Here is a 19,190-nt window from a genome sequence, read left to right on the forward strand (position 1 = left end):
CAGAATTATTATTAGTCGATCGTATTCATTGAGTGCTTACTGTGTGCAGAACATTGTACTAAGCACCGTCCCAGATCTGAGCCGATATCCCAGGGTTGGGTTGAAAGAAAGAAGGGGTGGGAAGAGGAACAGGACTCTCCACAGACGGGTTATACAATCAGGCTTTAGCTTTAAAAGTCTCCCTTACTACACTGGCCGCTTTGAAATTTTCCCTTACTCGCCTGGCCAACTCATTCCGCTCCCTCCCTTCCTCTCTCCCCGCCCATTCCAGATCCCTTCTTTGTCCCCCAGGAGAGCAGGGTGGTAAAATCAGTCCGTTTGGACACTGTCCTGACAACTACCCTTTCCTCTACTCCTTCAAGAATACCGAGAAGCAGGGGAGTTCAATGTGTATTGCTGTACTCGCCCAAGCGCTTAATACAGTGTCTTGCGCACAGTAAGTTCTCAATAAATACGACTGAATGAAGGAATAAATGAATGAACGTCTGTTTACTGTCGCATCGTATGCATCGAATGAACGACTGAGAGTACCACTAAGCCAACTTGAGCAAGTCACCTGACCTCTATGCCTCAGTTCTCCATGCCACAAAATGCAAGGGTCAATTATTATTATCGTCTTCTAAGTTTTCAATAGCTCTACTTACCTCTTTATTTTTAGCTATTTTGGCCTCGCCGATAGTAAAATTGGCAAGAAGGTTATTTTAAAATATACATGCAGTTCCCCATCTTAAATAGAGAAAACAACACATTACCATCATAGATTTGGGAGCCACTTCCACCGCAAAGATGTTGAGTCCTCGGTTATTAACACAGTTTTTGCTTAGCTCGTTGTTGACATAAATAATCACTTTAGTGTCTGACTGTAAGAGGAAAAACACATTAGACACTTTGTATCTTATAAGCTAAATCACAATCAAGACAGTAGAAATATGTATGGAGGAAAGAGAGCTAAGCAAAATCAGGGAAAGGAAGAAAATGAAACAATGTAGGAAATACAGGAAGAGTTGGGGGAGGAGTCAGGCAGGTGGAAAAGGAAAAACAGAGAAAAGCTAAAGCCTCGAAGAGGCGAGAGGGGATCTGGGGGCGGAAACGGCAAGTAGCCGAGAGGGACAAAGAATGGCAGGAACTGAGAATGGCTGAGAGAGACATTGAGTCGTGAAGAAAAAGGAGCCTGAGAAGGAGAAATGAGGTGAAGCATCTTAAGGGGGAAAAAGAAGCAGGAAGAATAGAGAAAGTTTAACTCAAGGTCAGGGAGAGCAATGGATGAAACGATAATATTTATTGAGCACCTAGTAACAAGAGCGTGGTCTAGTGGCAAGAGCCCAGGCTTAGGAGTCAGAGGACGTGGGTTCTAATCCCAGCTCCGCCACTTAACATCTGTGTGACTTTGGGCAAGTCACTTCACTTCTTTGTGCCTCAGTTCCCTCATCTGTAAAATGGGGATTAAGTCTGTGAGCCCCCCATGGGACAACCTGATTACCTTGTATCTATCCCAGGACTTAGAACAGTGTTTGGCACATAGTAAGTGCTTAACAAACGCCATTATTATTATTAGTGGTAGTAATACAGTACTAGTAAGCTCTTGGGAGAATACAGGAGAGTTAGTAAATGTGGTCCCTGTCCTCAATGAGCTTATAACTTAGTGGAGTAGAGAGAGCGACAAGTTGACAGAGAGACAGAGAAGCTAACAGAAGCCTTGAAAGACCTAAGGAAGACGGAGAATGATTTGGAGACTCACTCAAAGGGAAGAAGGAGAAGAGTCGAGGAGAAAGAAGGGAGAAAGGAACAATGATTGACTAACCCCGTCTAAAGACCAGAAGCATACACTAGTGTCTTATTAATGCACCCAATTAATACTTTATCCAAAATAAGAGCCAGAAAACCAAAATCCGTGAATATCAATATACTATAGGGGCAGTAAATAAATTAGGGTTTCAAAATAACTGTCAAGCTTTTGGTCCTTCAGTTATTTCTAGAGTTGATATTTTGAAAACATCAATGTTTAATCTCCATTTTATCCAAAATACACTTTATCAAATAAGCACATCTTTTGAAGCACTAATCCGAATTGCAAAATGTACTGTTGATGATGGAAAACGTGGTTTCTGAGCTGGAAGTCCATTTATGAAGGCGGAAAGCGACTGGCAATACAGAAAAGAGAGGGATGTAATGAATCCTACCAGTACCTTATTTTCAATAACTGAAGAGATCCGGGTGTCGCTCCTGTACGTGTGAACCACTACGTTTTCATAACCATCCATCAGCTTTGCATCGCCTTGGTTAACAACAGACTTGCAAATGGCCCTCTCGAGTTGCCCACTGCCTGCCCTGAGACAGACTGCTTTAATTCTGGGCTTGCATTTTTCAGCGTAGATATCGATGACAAAAGGGCATGCCTGGTAAGGGAGGAAAAGCAAGATGAAAATCCTAACAAGAGGATCCAACACCACTCTAAGCCCTTAGGTATTTTATTCCTATCCTTAGCACTGATATAGATGTGTGACTTTAATATCTGTACTTTGAGATTCAATTCCAAATTCAGATCTTTCATTCTACTCTACTGTATTTTCTTCCTCCTACTCCCACCCATGAAAAATAATTGTTGTCTATCTTCTATTGTACTCTCCCACCTAGCATATCCTTAGCTCTTGGTAGATGATCAGCAATCAATCGTATTTATTGTATCAATCGACTGCAGTGCTCAGAGTCCTGCCCTTAGCACTTGGGAGAGTACAATATAATGGAGTTGGTAGTCACGCTTCTGCCCACAACGAGCTTAGAGTCTAGAGGGGGAGACTGGCAATAACATAAATAAGTAAATTACGGATATATACGTGGGTGCTGTGGGACAGAAAGGAGTGGGAAAAGAGGAAATGAGGGCTTAGTCGAGAAAGGCCTCTAACTAATAATGCCACATATAGATTGTTAACATATGCCCTTGCCCGTTTTCCTCTTATCTGTACAGCTCCCCCAGATAGACTACAAAATCCTTGAGGAAAGGAATTCTATACTGGATTCTCCCAAGCACTTAGTACAGTTCTCTGCACACTGTGGGCCTTCCATAAATATTACCGGCAGTGATGATTCAGTGCATTTTTTAATAGTATCTGTTAAACACTTAGTATGTGCCAGGCATTTTACTAAGCGCTGAGATAGATAAAACCTTAACAGATTGGACACAATCCATGTCCCACATGGGGCTCAGAGTACTAATCCCCATTTTAAAGAGGAGGTAACCAAGGTACAGAGAAATGAAGTGTCTTGTCCAAGCTCACATGGCGGATCTGTGGCAGAGCCAGAATTAATACCCAGATTCTCTGACTCCCAGACCCGTACTCTTTCCACTAGGCCACGCTTCTTCCCGTTTTCATATACTACAAATCAGTCTTTATTTCTTTATTCTTTGTGGAAAACTGTACAAATTACTTATCTTATGACTCACTCTCCTGCATTATGTTTTATAATCTTACCTCTGGCCTATTGTTTTAACTAGCACTCTGAATCCTAGGACTGAATAAACTATAGGTGACAGTTTCTATTTTAAGAAATAGTAGGTTTTCATTTAGTCAAACTGCTCTGAGCTACCAATACTGTTTATTTTCCCTTCATTTCCTAATATAAGGGCTGCAGAAATCACTGTGAATCTGAAGAGCAAGTGGGTGAAGCAGTCAGTCACTTTGGTGAGGCGGGAGGAGGGAGAGAAGATGGAGGAAAGGGGAGCTAAGTCACAAACCGGGGCTAGTTCCAGAAAGAAATTCCCGGGCCTCTCGGACACACGGAAATTTCCAGCATTAGGAAACAGCTCTCTCTAGTGTCCAAATCCTAACTGAAAAACATCAGGTCATCTTTCTGGCTTCGAAAAAGAATGAAGAAGAGTCCAAATTGTTAGTGGAACACTTTAACAGTTAGTTAGCTGTTACAACAAGCCAGTTACAAAAAGAATTTAATGAATCGTCTCTGACATAGCAGCCATAAAAAGCCCTATCCATAAAGACTCAATGTTTTAAAAACCTCTCTTCACCTTGCCGGGAATACAGCTTCTCATTACATTTATGGATTTTACCATTTTTTGACCGCAGATTCTCCTTTTTTCTTTGACTCGGAACAATCTTTCTTTAGAGGAAAATAAAATTATATAAAAATATCCAGCAAAAGGATATATTCTATTGAATTTCCTCCATAAAGCTTTGTTGTAATTCTCTCTTCACAAACAAAAGCAATTCTGAGCTTCTGCGTTTTCCACAAAATGTCAGGTTGAAATGGGACGATTTATAATAGTCAAGTCTAAAGTGGGTCGTTAAACGTGTAACCTGGTACTGCTCTTATTCACCTCATCTTTCTAGAAAAGACGGAGTCCCAGAAAAACTTTTATATAAGTAACATTTTACAAGTATGAGCATTTGAAATCTTTTAGGGTGACTACAATTGGGTGGGAGCCTTTTCACTTGGCTTCATTTCTAGAGGTGAATTTGTCTTAAAATGCTTGATCTTCTTCTCCCTATCCGCTCTGCCTTAAGAGATGCAGGGAGGTCTAACGGAATAAATACCATTGAACGAATAAAAGAGCACAGACTCGGGAGTTCGGGGACCTGGGTCTGAATCCCAGCTCTGCCGCTTGTCTGCTACGAGACCTTGGGCAAGTAGCCTAATTCTTCTGTGCCTCAGTTCCCTCGCCTGCAAAATGTAGATTCAATACCTGTTCCCTCCTTCTACTTAGACTGTTAGCCACCTGCAGGGCCTGATTATCTTGTATCCACTCTCAGCATTCAGTGCATAGTACTAGTAATACAGTCAGAGCTTAACAAAAAACACAATTATTATTATTATCATGCTTATTGCTATATTTTACCCCATTTTTCCCTTGTTTCTAACTCTTGCTTGGTCCTGGACAAGAAATTTACCCACTGGCAAAACTGACCAGACCTTCCATTGTTAGGACAGGGGTGATGTGGGAGAAAGAGAGGCAAGGGATGACACGTTTGCCTTTAGGGAGTCCTGAGTAATTCCAAAGAGCACCGGTGAGAATCATTAGGCAGTGAGAATCATTAGACAGTTTTACCTCTACCATTTCCAGGGCTTTATTGTAGCCCATTGAATGCAAAGTTACCCAGAGGTCACTAGGATCTCCGTCTCGATCATTGGCTTCCATAAGATTCAAATCCATAAACCCCAGCCTGGTCAGTTCATTCTTCTTGGTATCAAAATTCTCTGTTTACGAAAAACCACAAAGAGTTCCTGTAAACCTAGGGTAAAATTTAGAAATATAAAGTGAATATTAAGGACTTCTAAACACCTGTAAGGCACGGACGTTACTTCTAATCAATCAGTCGTATTTATTGAGCACTTACTCTGTGCAGAGCACTGTACTAAGTGCTCAGGAAAGTACGATAAAACAAAAAACTGACAGATTCCCTGCCCACCATGAGATTAGAGCCTAGAGACTTCTACTTCTGCTGACTGTTCAAAGCAATAATAATAATAATAATAATGGTGGTATTTGTTAAGCGCTTACTATGTGCCGAGCACTGTTCTAAGCGCTGGGGTCGACACAGGGGAATGAGGTTGTCCCACGTGGGGGCTCACAGTCTTCATCCCCATTTTACAGATGAGGGAACTGAGGCACCGAGAAGTGAAGTGACTTGCCCAAAGTCACACAGCTGACAAGTGGCCGAGCCGGGATTCGAACCCGTGACCTCTGACTCCAAAGCCCGTGCTCTTTCCACTGAGCCACGCTGCACCCAGTGCAGTGTTTTGTACACAACACTCAAATGCTGTTGACGATGACAGTGATCATCAAATTGGTCTTTTTGAACTTATCTACACAAATGGGGTCTTTACGAACTTAATAATAATTACAATTTTGGTATTTGTTAAGTGGTTACTATGTACCAAGCACTGTATTAAGCACTGGAGTGGATACAAGCAAACGGGGTTGGACACAATCCCTGTCCAAATAGAGCTCACAGACTCAATCCCCATTTTTCAGAAGAGGGAACTGAGGCTCAGAGAAGTGAAGCGACTTGCCCGAGGTCACACCGCAGACAAGTGGTGGGGCCGAGATTAGAACCCATGACCTACTGACTCCCAGGCTCGTGTTTTTTCCTCTACACCATACTGTTTCTCGAGAAGAATACTAATATTTACAGAGGATGTTTTGAAGAGCAGGGATGGGGTGATATAGATATAAGCTTCTCACTTCCCTTGACTCTGCACTGACTTAGGCAGGTGTATCCATTGGTTTTTCAAACAAGTTCAACAGGGTTGTAGACAAACCCACCCAAACCCCTATTCTGATATAATCTAGTCTGACGTTTGGCCAAAATACTGAGTTAAATTCAAAAACACGACCCTGATTTTCAACAGAGAATGGAACGGCCCCGAATAACCTCTTTTGCTCTCCTTTGTCCTTGAAGCAGCACTGAAACAAATAGTATAAAATTAAACATTGACTAGTCATTGACAAATCCATCACCTTGAACTACTATGATCAACACTAAATGGGAGTAAGTGCCTGAGAAATGCTGTCCTGCCCTTCAAGCAAGGCTCCTGTCCCCTTCACTCATTCAGTCGTATTTATTGAGCGCTTACCGTGTGCAGAACACTGTACTAAGCGTTTGGGATATAAATGGACACGTTCCCTTCCCATAATGCTTCTTGACAATCAATCATTCAGTGGTATCTATTAATAATTACAATCATAATCATATTTGTGTTATTTCTTACACACTTACTATGTGCCAAGCACTGTTCTAAGCCCTGGAGTAGATACAAGCTAATCAGGTTGGATACACTCCCTGTTCCACATGGGGCTGACTGTCTTAATCCCCATTTTGCAGATGAGGAAATTGAGGCCCACAGGAGTGAAGTGACTTGCCCAAGGTCACACAGCAGACATGTGGCGCAGCTGGGATTAGAAACCACATCCTCTGAATTCCAGGCCCGCGCCCTTTCCATGCTGCTTCTCACCCTATTTGCGGAATGCTGTATTAAGACTGTTAATTAAGAGTTGCGTTCCCTGCCATTCTTTTCTCTTCCACCCCCGTCTCCCACTGTGGCCACTTTCACACATTCATTCGTTCGTTAAATCGTATTTATCGAGCGCTTACTGTGTGCAGAGCACTGTACTGAGCGCTTGGGAGAGTACAATATGATAATAAACGGACCCATTCCCTGCCCACAACGAGCTTCAAGTCTAGAGGGCGAGTTTACCTTCCTTCTCCATGGCCCACGACCTTGCCAGGCTTGGACACCCTCTCCCTGCCAATGATATTAACCTGTACGTCTTGCACTCCCTCCACCCGTGCACCCTCCCCAGCGAGGCCTAGGCCCATGAGTGGCTCACGGCCCTCTCGGACCCTCAGGCCCACGCGTTGTCACCTGCCTTGAAATCCTGCCCAGCCTCACAATTTGCACGGAGATACAAAGGTGTCCACCCGATTCATTGCGGGATTTAACGGCCATTCTTATAAACCTGAAGTAAAACGTTAGCTCCAGGGATAGAGGCTTGAAAATTTGTACAGCAGTTGAGTAACTGTTCGATTTTGTTTCTGATATTGGAAACACTGTTCCTTTAGTTCCATATGAGTAATTTATTTATTTCCATTAATGTCAGACTCCCCCTCTAGACTGTATAAGCTCGTTGTGGGCAGGGAATGTGTCTGTTCACTGTTGTATCGTACTCTCCCAAGCGCTTAGTACGGCGCTCCGTACACAGTAAGCACCCAATAAATACGACTGAACTGAACGAATGAACTTTAAAGGCCGATATCCCTTCCACCTCTCCCACAGGAACGACTTATTCGCTATGTTTAGTTGATACTGGAATCGCCCGTTATTAAAATAATGCTTACCCCTGCAGACCGCCCAAGCGTCTTCATCACACTTTTCCCCACTCGTCCTCAGTTCAAAGAAATTATATTCTTCAAGGCTGAGAAGACCATTTCCATCTAAATCGATTATTTCAAAGATGTCTGATAAGGTTGATCTAAAATAATTAAGAAACGGAAAGCTTCCGATTAACCATATAAATCCATTTCCTTCAAATCAACGGTGCTTACTGAGCACCTGATTGCAAGGCACGGTATTAAGCACTGAGCGATGTTCCTTTTTCTCACAGAACTTATACTGAATGGGGGAGGAGAGACAAAAATTATTGAAGAATAGGGGGAACAGGAGAAAGACAAGCAGATACATCAGGATGAAGGAGCTGAACAACTGAAGCAATCGATCAGCGTTATTTATTAAGTGCTTATTATGTGCAAACCACTGTACTAAGTGCTTGAGATGGAACAATACAACAGAATTGGTGGACATGACCCCTGCTCTGAAGGAACTATCTAGTGGAGGAACTTAAAAACCTCAATAGGTTTTATTGAGTCAATAGTCAATATTGTGCACACGTAAGTGCCGAAGATAGAAAATTAAATATATAAGGGCTAAGGGTGGCTATTCAGTTGCTGGGACTGGGACTTAATCAGGGAAGCCCTCCTGGAGGAGTTCAGCTTTCAGAAAGGCTTTGAAATAGGCAGAGCTGGGGTCTGGCAGATTTGAGGGACATGGGGAGGGTTCTAGTCAAGGGAACTGGGAAAATGAGGGGTCAGTCACAATTAACATTATCAGCCGGGCATACAGTAATACAAAGGTATTACAATTTATGGCAAATGTGATTTACCTGAATTCCTTTGTAAGGGACAGTTCCCCCTTTTCTCCTCTGAATACCAATTTGGCTTCTTCGGTAATCTGGTTTTTTTTCTTCTTCAGTCTACAGCCAGTTGTGAAAGGAATTAACCAGTAAATTCCAGATCCTAATTCACCTTTCCACCCAAACACCTGTTTTCAACAGAATCGAGGAAAAATCCATTAGTCTTTTACTCTTTCTGGTCTTTTGTTTCTTGAACAATGCCAACTATAACTGTGATTCTTTCGTGGCTCGATAAGAACCCTGAAAATGCCCTTTTTAAAAGTGGTAAGAGTACCGCGAGAGGGTGTTCTTAATGAAACGCCCACAAAACCAAATAACGGTGAGAACCAACTAGAACTTACAAAAATGGACTAATCTCAGCTCAGTGACTCCCAGGCCTATGACTTTTCCACTACTGCACAGGGCTTCCTTAGTTTGGAATTAGTTGGGTCCAAATTTGTGAGGCTTTACCTTTAAAATGGGAAAGTCCATTTTTGAAACAATAACTGGGTCCTTGATATCGGTAGCCACAATTTCTAATCATAACAGTAATAATCATAATAATAATCTTATTTCTATTTCAGTACTTATTTTAGGGCTTGGGACACTTCATTCATTTACTGGGCGCTTACCACGTGCAACTCTCACAATCATTATTATGTGCTTACTACGTGCCAAGCACTGTATTAGATAGACGATCTATCTGGGGCAGCGTGGCTCAGTGGAAAAAGCATGGGCTTGGGAGTCAGAGGTCATGGGTTCAAATCCCAACTTTGCCACTTGTCAGCTGTGTGACTGTGGGCAAGTCACTTCACTTCCTCTGTGCCTCAGTGACCTCATCTGTAAAATGGGAATTAAGACTGTGAGCCTCACGTGGGACAACCTGACGACCCTGTATCTACCCCAGCGCTTAAAACAGTGCTCTGCACGTAGTAAGCGCTTAACAAATGCCAACATTATTATTATTATTATTATTAGGGGCAGATAGAACAGGTTAGGCACAGTCCCTGTCCCACATGGGGTTCCCATTCTAAGAGGGAGGAGAAACAGGTATTGAATCCTCGTTTCAGAAATGAGAAAACTGAGGCACAGAGAAGTTAAGTGACTTCCTCAAGGTTAAAGAGCAGGAAAATGGCACAGCTGGGATTAGACTCCAGGTCCTCTTTCTCCCAAACCCAGGTTCCTCTGCAGTTATTATATGTACTAAGTTTTGGGGTTATAACAAGGCTACGGCATCGGACACCGCTCCTGTCCCATATGGGGCTCGCCATTTATCTCATCTCCATTTTTACAGATGAGGAAACTGAAGCACGCAGATGTTAAGTGACTTGCCCAAGATCACGCAGCAGACCAGTGGCACAGATGGGATTTAGACCTCTGGTCTCTTGACTCCTACTTCCATGCTTTTTCCAGTAAGCTAAGCTGCGTTCAAATCGAGCTCAAAACCTACCAAGACAGGGCAGAAATAACTGAAATGGTGAGAATCCAAGATGCCAAAAGGGCATCGCACATGACTGAATTATGTCATCAGAAAGAGACAGCCAGGTCTAGCAAAGCTGATTTTTGTCATATTGAGAAGAAAAACGAATTACCCTGAACACCTGAATACTGCACACTAAGGAACTTCAAGCAATATAGGAATGACTCAAAAATAAAAGTGCAGTGTGGCAAAAAGCTGGTGATCCTTTAAAGAAAATTGCAATTTCCTGTTTATGGTACTAGTGTAATTCAGTCCACCCTCCCCCAGCCCCCACCTTGCAATCAATATCAAATTTGCAAATAAGACATTGGTGATCACTCAGAACACGAGAAAATACTTTCTTTAGAAACTTTCTAGGGACAGGACTGTGTGGGCAATAAAATCGCAGATTATAAATCTGCTTGTGGCTGATTTTTCACAACAAGAGACCTTGTAGGACTGAAGGTGATTTGGTCACTAGCAACATCAGCACCTTCAGACAGATCGAGGAGCAAGAAAGCATCAACATCAAGGGCCTCCTTCTAGCAGGGTTCTTTCTGTCCCGGGAGGCCAGGGCTTCTTTCTGCAGGAGACGTCTGACCATACTGTAAAGCAGTGCTGCCTAGTGGATAGGGCAAGGAGCTGGGGGTCAGAAGAACCTGGGCTCTAATCCCGGCTCTGCCACTTTTCTGCCGCGTGACCTTGGGCCAGTCACTTCACTTCTCTGGGCCTCAGTTCCCTCATCTGTAAAATGGGGATTAAGACTGTGAGCCCCATGTGGGACAGGGACTGTGTCCAACTTGATTACCTTGTATCTACCGCAGCACTTAGAACAGTGGCTGGCACATAGTAAGTGCCTAACAAGTGCCATTTGAAAAAGAAAAAAATTACTCCTAAAGACACCATGGATACCAGACATACAGATGTATATCAAGTTGCATGCATTACTCTGGGAACACAGTGTAAAATGTGTAGAGAAGCAGCGTAGAGAAGCAGCGTGGCTCAGTGGAAAGGGCCCGGGCTTTGGAGTCAGAGGTCATGGGTTCGAATCCCGGCTCGGCCACTTGCCAGTTGTGTGGCTGTGGGCAAGTCACTTCACTTCTCGGTGCCTCAGTTACCTCATCTGTAAAATGGGGATCAAGACTGTGAGCCCGTGGGACAACCTGATTCCCCTGTGTCTACCCCAGCGCTTAGAACAGTGCTCAGCACATAGTAAGCGCTTAACAAATACCAACATTATTATTATTATAAAATACTACATTATTATTATCAGAAGGAGTGTGGCTTAGTGGTTAAAGCCCAGGCCTTCGAGTCAGAAGGACCTGGGTTCTAATCCTGGCTCCACCACTTAACTGCTGTGTGACCTTGGCCAAGACACTTCACTTCTCTGTGCCTCAGTTACCTCATCTGTAAAACGGGGATCAAGACTGTGAGCCGCACGGGGGACAGGGACTGTGTCCAACCCAATTTGTTTGTATCAACCCCAGTGCTTAGTATAGTGCCCGGCACATAGTAAGTGCCTAACAAGGAGAAGCAGCGTGGCTCAGTGGAAAGAGCACGGGCTTGGGAGTCAGAGGTCATGGGTTCCAATCCCGGCTCAGCCGCTTGTCGGCTGTGTGACTCTGGGCAAGTCACTTCACTTCCCTGTGCCTCAGTTACCTCATCTCTAAAATGGGGATTAAGACTGTGAGCCCCATGTGGGACAATCTGATCACCTTCTATCCTCTCCGGCGCTTAGAACAGTGCTTTACACATACTAAGTGTTTAACAAATGCCATCATTATTATTAACAAATACTACAATTATTATTATTGCTATAATTATTACTATGTATGACAAACACTTTGCTAAAACCTGTGGTACATACAAGATAATCGGATTGGACACAGTCCACTGGGGCTTCCAGTCTAAGAATAAGGGGGAACAGAAAGATCTTATCCTCATTTTACAGATGAAGAAACTCAGAGGTGTAAAGAGCACCAGACACCATTAAGGCGCAGCAGGTTGGACAAGGGTGAACACAGAGGATATGTTTCACCCTGTAGTGGCTCCAGAGAGTCTGTCCTGAGACCAAGTCTAGAGGGTCCCAATCTTTCCACGGGGAAGCAGCGTGGCTCAGTGGAAAGAGCCTGGGCTTCAGAGTCAGAGGTCATGGGTTCGACTCCCGGCTCGGCCACTTGTCAGCTGTGTGACTGTGGGCAAGTCACTTAACTTCTCTGTGCCTCAGTGACCTCATCTGTAACATGGGGATTAACTGTGAGCCTCACGTGGGACAACCTGGTGACCCCGTATCTACCCCAGCGCTTAGAACAGTGCTCTGCACATAGTAAGCGCTTAACAAATACCGACATTATTATTACTAAGCCCTGGGGTGGATACCAACAAATCGGTTTGGGCACTGTCCCTGTCTTGTATGGGGCTCACAGTCTTAATCCCCATTTGACGGATGAGGGAACTGAGGCACCGAGTAGTGAAGTGACAGGCCCAACGCCTCAGACACATTCCTGCACAAACTGAGCTTACAGTCTAGAGGAGCCAGAACCTGCGTAGTGGTGGAGGGGAGAAGGAAAACTTTGGGGGGTGAGCCCCCTCGGCCTCACTGCATTCCACTCCATCCTGCCCCTCAAACTTTCCCCACCTGGCTAAACTCCAACCATCACTGCGGGAAAACAAAAGGAAATCTTTCAAGAGCATGAAATTCTTCAAGGGAAGAATTCTGAATCTAAAAAGAATAGCAGAAATCCCTTTGTAAATATGGCAAAGTGTACTTCCTTCAACCAAAAGAGTCTGGGTGTCATAAAAAGCAGGCAGAGACTCATTCGGACTTTATTAGGGGCTGGATGCTAGACTAGCATTTTACAGACACGATCTCATATCACAGCCTTTTTACCCTAAACAAAATGGGAAAAGCAATTGTCTTGGATGGCGTTTCATCTGGAACTTAACCTAGCAGTTGAGTTCTGAAAAAGAGTCTGGCCAAAACATTAACTTGGGTCATTTAATTTTTTTTTTGTTCCCAGCCTGTAACTACGCTTGCTTTTAAACACAACTACAAAAAGACTTTTATATCACTTTCCATCAGGGAAATGCTCGCTGGTTGTTGAGGCTGTGTAAAGATTAAATATGATATTGCAGTAAGTCCTTGCTTGAATACTATTATTTCTGTTGGTGAGTGAAAGATGTATTTGGTGGTACTCATAAAATAAATGTCCATATTTATGTATCTGCTCATATATCCTGGTCTCTCAGTAAATATTTAATTAAAAAAGACCAAAAAAATGAGTTGGGGGGGATGGGGACACACGCGGTGGGTAAGGAGTATTGGGGAGAAGAGGGGGAGAATAGGTGGGACCTGCAAAAAAAATGTATAGGAATATAATTTATATATTCATTCATAGAGTTCAAGCAGCATGGCTTTGTAGCTAGAGCCTGGTCCTGGGAGTCAGAAGGACCTGGGTTCTAATACTGGCTCCACAACTTGTCTGCTATGTGACCTTGGGCAAGTCACTTCACTTCTCTGGGCCTCAGTTACTCCATCTGTAAAATGGGGATTAAGACTGTGAGTCCCATGTGGGACATGGACTCTGTCCAACCTGACTGCCTTAGATCTATCTAGCCCAACTCTTAGTACAATGCCTGGCACATCATAATAATAATAATAACAATAATAATAATGAAATACTACCAAAAGCCATAGTTGATTCATTCATACATATGAATAGATATTATGTATAAATATATTGTAAATGAATATATTACAATTACATATGACTATAATTCACATGTATGAACAGAGTGCAAGATTTATGTATATAATGGATGACCTACGATTGGGATTTACATCATCATCATCACTGTTATTTACTGAGTGCTTACTATGCGCAGAGCACTGTACTAAGTGTTTGGGAGAGGACACTACAACAGAGTTAGCGGATGACATTCCCTGCCCTTAACAAGTCTATAGACTAGAGGAGGGAGGCACACATTAATATGTAACAGCTTTTTTATGGTAAGGAGACATTTTGAATTAAAACCACATTCTACATCTTTTACTGCTGAAATGTCAGCACAGAACAGATTTGTTTATTTGTTTATTGAAAGGCAAGCTGATAGCCATGATGCCAGAACTGTGGTTGTTTATGCTTTAAATTAGGAAAAAGACTCATCACAGGGGCCCCACAAAATCTAATAGCCTCATGTTCACAAATGGGTTAATGTGGTCCTGGTTATAATCTCTGGCACCAAGGAGCTTCCTTTCTAAAGAAAGGAAATGTTATGGGAAAAGTTATCAGTCTCTTGATAAATAGTTTCAGCCTGAAGACACTTAGGTGAGATAGAAAGCAAATTTGTTTTTATATCTTCAGCAGATCCTCAGCAACGTGAACTGATCCCTGGTAGTGAACGACATTTGTAGTATTTTGAGGTCAGGTTGACTTGAACTTCAATATTTGCTTGAAATATAAGAAACAAAAGGGGAAAAAACTAACCCAGGAAACATTTAATTTGTGCGACACCCTAATTTTAGTGGAGTCCAACCTTATAACATTATATTAACAATAATACCAATAAGAATAACAACAGTAACAATTACTGAAGAACATCAGATGTTTAAGGAAAATAGTACCTCTCTATTCCGCAGTTCCGTAAAGCACACAAGCTGTAGGTTTTCTTGGCCTTCAATTTCCTTCAGAATATACAATGCAGTGTCCACTGCTAACCACTGAGATGGTTTTCCTTAAAAATAAAAAAAACCCCAAATATTTTAGAACAATTAAACATTAATTCATCCTTCCCAGACGATCTAAAAAGCTGTGATTTCTTTTCAGAACACCCAACCTATCTATTCCACTTTCTACTTTCAGCTACGTAAGTAAAATATTTTTACTAAATCTTGGGCAAACTGTAATGTATTTTAAAATTAATGAATCGCTCTTTCTATACAGCACCTGCACTTTTGTATTAGTAATCAAGGCAATATCTGCTTTAGAATTCTGTACTGTAGGATCATATCATGAAAGCTCATTGTGGGCAGGGAACGTGTCTGCTTATTGTTATAGTGTTCTCTCCCAAGCGCATAGTACAGTGCTCTGCACACAGTAAGTGCTCAATAAATATGACTGAATGAGTGAATATAGTCTATTACTTAAACATTCACTCATCTACATAATCACTTTTCCCTTCTCCCTCCCATCTGTAAATTATTTTTGTCTGTCTTCCCCGCTTGAGTAGGCTCCCTGAGGACAGGGGATGTAACTATTAATTCTCTAAATTCTCTCCCAAATAATTAGTTCAAGTGCTCTGCCCACAGTAGATGCTCAGAAATAGTATTGACTGATTTGATCGGTTGCCTATCTTGCTACTGTTCAGCACCCAAAACAGCATCAGGAAAACCTGCTTGTCAATATATACTTTTGACGATGTTGAGAAATTAAAATAAAGTTGTCATTTTAGTTCTACATGTACTAAATATGGTAATTTCAGCAACATGTTCCTTGCTCAAAATTCCACAGTTCAAGTTATATGATAGAACTTTAATACATTAAAAACAGGGTTAACACATAACACTTTGAACAGTAAAGAAAATGCTTCCCTTCCTCTGACAGCTATTATGGTCACTACAAAAGAAGTCTGAAGCTCATTAAAATTTATATGCTGAAAATGTGACCATTTATAGTTGCTTTCTACTGAGAATCTAGTATAGGGAGTATAAGGACTTCCAGAACTTCCATGTTAAAAAGCACTATTTCAAGAGCCTAAACCCTTACGGAAAAATGCTTACTTTAAGCTTAGGTAACTCAAAATAGAACGTGAGAACTAGAGAACAGTGGTAAAAGGTATCCATATTTAATATTTAATTTGCTGAAATATTTTCTGAAATTTCCTTCGTAAACATTTAATACCCTGGGAAAAGTTTTCGCTGTTTATGTAGTTTTGGAGTCAAGAACAGACCCTTCGTGATAAATAACTTAATATGTAAATAGATGCTGAAATCAACCGATCCTTAGTAAAAGAACCTTGGAGCTGCTTAAAACTTTAGTAGTTCAGGGCCTGTATGGTCACTGGAGCTATGAAAAAATAATGCAGCCATAATTATCTCTTCCTTGAGGCAACCTTTGTGAGATGACTGATATATTTTATGCTCCACCCGAATTACTCCCAAGCTTATTAAAACTTTAAAAAATGAAAATCAGACACCAAAAAGGGTGAGAATTTATGGGATACTGATAGTTGAACCAAATCTTGGGCTGTCAGTATTGACCACATTTTTCATTTCTTCCATTTGACTCCCCCCAAATCAAAGCATGCTCTTAACTCAAAACTATATATGTGTGTAAATGTGTATATGTGCATATATATTGGAATACAGTATGCAAGTATATGCTTTAAATACAACATGCTATTATCAGTCAACCTATGGTATTTATTGATTGGTTACTATGTGCACAGCACTGTATTAAGTGCTTGGGAGAGTATAATACAACAGAATTAGCAGAATTACATCTCCTGCCCATAATGAGCTTAAAGTAAACTAAAGTATTAATATTCATTCATTCATTCATTCAGTAGTATTTATTGAGCGCTTACTATGTGCAGAGCACTGTACTAAGCGCTTGGAATGAACAAGTCGGCAACAGATACAGTCCCTGCCGTTTGATGGGCTTACGGTCTAATCGGGGGAGACGGGCAGACGAGAACAATGGCAATAAATAGATTCAAGGGAAAGAACACCTCATAAAAACAATGGCAACTAAATAGAATCAGGGTGATGTACATTTCATTAAAGAAAATAAACAAAATAAATAGGGTGATAAAGATATATACAGTCGAGCGGAGGAATACAGGGCTGAGGGGGTGGGATGGGGGAGAGGGAAAGGGGGGAGAAGAGGGTTTAGCTGCGGAGAGGTGAAGGGGGGGGTAGAGAGAGCAGAGGGAAATATTCGCTTGCAGAGAAGGATTAATGTCTGTCTCCCCCCTCTAGACTATAAACTACTTATGTGCAATGAATGTGTCTACCAACTCTGTTGTACTGTTCTCTCCCAAGCGCTTACCACATTGCTCTGCACATAGTAAGTGCTCAAAAAATACAACTGATAGGGAGTCCTCTTCACCTATGCCTGGCAACTGCAGTGCCTTCCCCATCTCCCTGTTGGCCACTTTATGGTCCTGTGGGGAAGGTAAGTAGAGTAGGTGCCTGTTTATTGTTGAATTGTCCTCTCCCAAATGCTTAATAATAATGTTGGTATTTGTTAAGCGCTTACTATGTGCAGAGCACTGTTCTAAGCGCCGGGGTAGATACAGGGTAATCAGGTTGTCCCATGTGAGGCTCCCAGTCTTAATCCCCATTTTACAGATGAGGGAACTGAGGCACAGAGAAGTTAAGTGACTTGCCCACAGTCAAACAGCTGACAAGTGGCAGAGCTGGGATTTGAACCCATGACCTCTGACTCCCAAGCCCGGGCTCTTTCCACTGAGCCACGCTGCTTCTCTATAGTACAGTGCTTTACACACAGTAGGTGCTCAATCAATAAGATCGAATGAAGGCGCAGCTCACATCCGTAATTAGTTTATATCTGTAATGTATTTATATTAATGACTTATTATGGGCAGGGAATGTGTCCGTTTATTGTTATATTGTATTCTCCCAAGTGCTTAATACAGTGCTTTGCACACATTAAATGCTCAATGAATTTGAATGAAAGTTCTACCTCCAGGTCCAATTTTACAAACGTGATGCTCCTTCAAAGTCAGAGGAAGACGTGGGGATTGGGGCAAGGACAAAAAGTGCTCTCTAGTTCTGGGGGTCAGGGAACGTCAGAGACAGTGCCATGTTGCCAGAGTCTTCAAAAGGTCTCTCGCCATGCTGGCTGTCTGATTCTCGGATCTACCTAGAAATCCTAGAACTTTTCAGATGTTTGATGGGCAAGGTGCTGAGTCCCACCGTAATACTCAATCACCCAATCAGTTGTATTTACTAAGCGTTTTCTGTGTGCAGAGCACTATACTGAGCGCTTGGAAGAGTATAACAGAACAGGACACATTCCCTGCCCATAATAAGCACTTAACAAATACTATTATTATTATTATTAAATGTTGTGGGATTGGAAGGGAGGATAATAATAATGTGAGGCTCACAGTCTTAATCCCCATTTTACAGATGAGGTAACTGAGGCCCAGAGAAGTTAAGTGACTTGCCCACTGTCATACAGCTGACAAGTGGCAGAGCCGGGATTTGAACCCATGACCTCTGACTCCCACGCCCGTGTTCTTTCCACTGAGCTACGCTGCTTCTCTAATGGTGGCATTTGTTAAGCGCTTACTATGTGCCAAGCACTGTTCTAAGCGCTGGGGTAGATACAACGTAATCAGGGTGTCCCATGTGGGGCTCACAGTCCTAATCCCCATTTTACAGATGAAGTAACTGAGGCCCAGAGAAGTGAAGTGACTTGCCCAGAGTCACACAGCTGATGAATGGCGGAGCCGGGATTAGAACTCACGACCTCTGACTCCCAAGCCCGGGCTCTTTCCAAAGGGAGCAAGTCAGGATGAAGTAGAAGGGAGCGGGAGAAGAGGAAAGGAGGGCTTAGTCAGGGAAGGAGGAGATGGGCCTCCAATAAGGCTTTGAAGTGGGGGGAGAGTCATTGTCGGTCGGATATGAGGAGGGAGGGCGTTCTAGGCCAGAGGCGGGACGTGGGCGAGAGGTCGACGGCGAGCTAGAGGAGATGGAGGCAGACTGAGGAGGTTAGCATAAGGGGAGCGAAGTGTGCGGGCTGGGATGTAGTAGAAAAGTAGCAAGGTGACGTAGGAGCGGCCAAGGTGATGATACTCATCCTTTGCCCTGAATTACCATCACTTGGTTCCCCTCAACCCCAGCCTCCACTCGCCCCTCAAGACTTCATTCATTCAATAGTATTTATTGAGTGCTTACTATGTGCAGAGCACTGTACTAAGCGCTTGGAATATACAAATCGATAACAAGACTTCCAGTTTGGACCAGCTAGTAATAGAGGAAAGAGGCCAGAAAGGGGTTTTTCTCTCTTGCATACTAATCAG

General features: G+C 42.6%; 1 protein-coding gene across 1 annotated transcript in view; it reads right to left on the minus strand.

Annotated features, from left to right (window-relative positions):
* Positions 1-19,190, minus strand: part of EFCAB7 (EF-hand calcium binding domain 7) — a 40,827-nt gene that overhangs the window by 2,802 nt on the left and 18,835 nt on the right. The window contains exons 8-13 of the mRNA XM_007659691.3: positions 14,764-14,873; positions 8,672-8,829; positions 7,851-7,984; positions 5,060-5,208; positions 2,187-2,396; positions 753-860 (exon numbers count right to left, since the gene is read on the minus strand). Coding sequence (XP_007657881.2) covers positions 753-860; positions 2,187-2,396; positions 5,060-5,208; positions 7,851-7,984; positions 8,672-8,829; positions 14,764-14,873 — 869 coding nt within the window. The remainder of the gene's footprint in view (positions 1-752; positions 861-2,186; positions 2,397-5,059; positions 5,209-7,850; positions 7,985-8,671; positions 8,830-14,763; positions 14,874-19,190) is intronic.

The sequence above is a fragment of the Ornithorhynchus anatinus genome, chromosome 18, assembly GCF_004115215.2.
Source record: "Ornithorhynchus anatinus isolate Pmale09 chromosome 18, mOrnAna1.pri.v4, whole genome shotgun sequence".
In the NCBI taxonomy this organism is placed as follows: Eukaryota; Metazoa; Chordata; class Mammalia; order Monotremata; family Ornithorhynchidae; genus Ornithorhynchus; species Ornithorhynchus anatinus.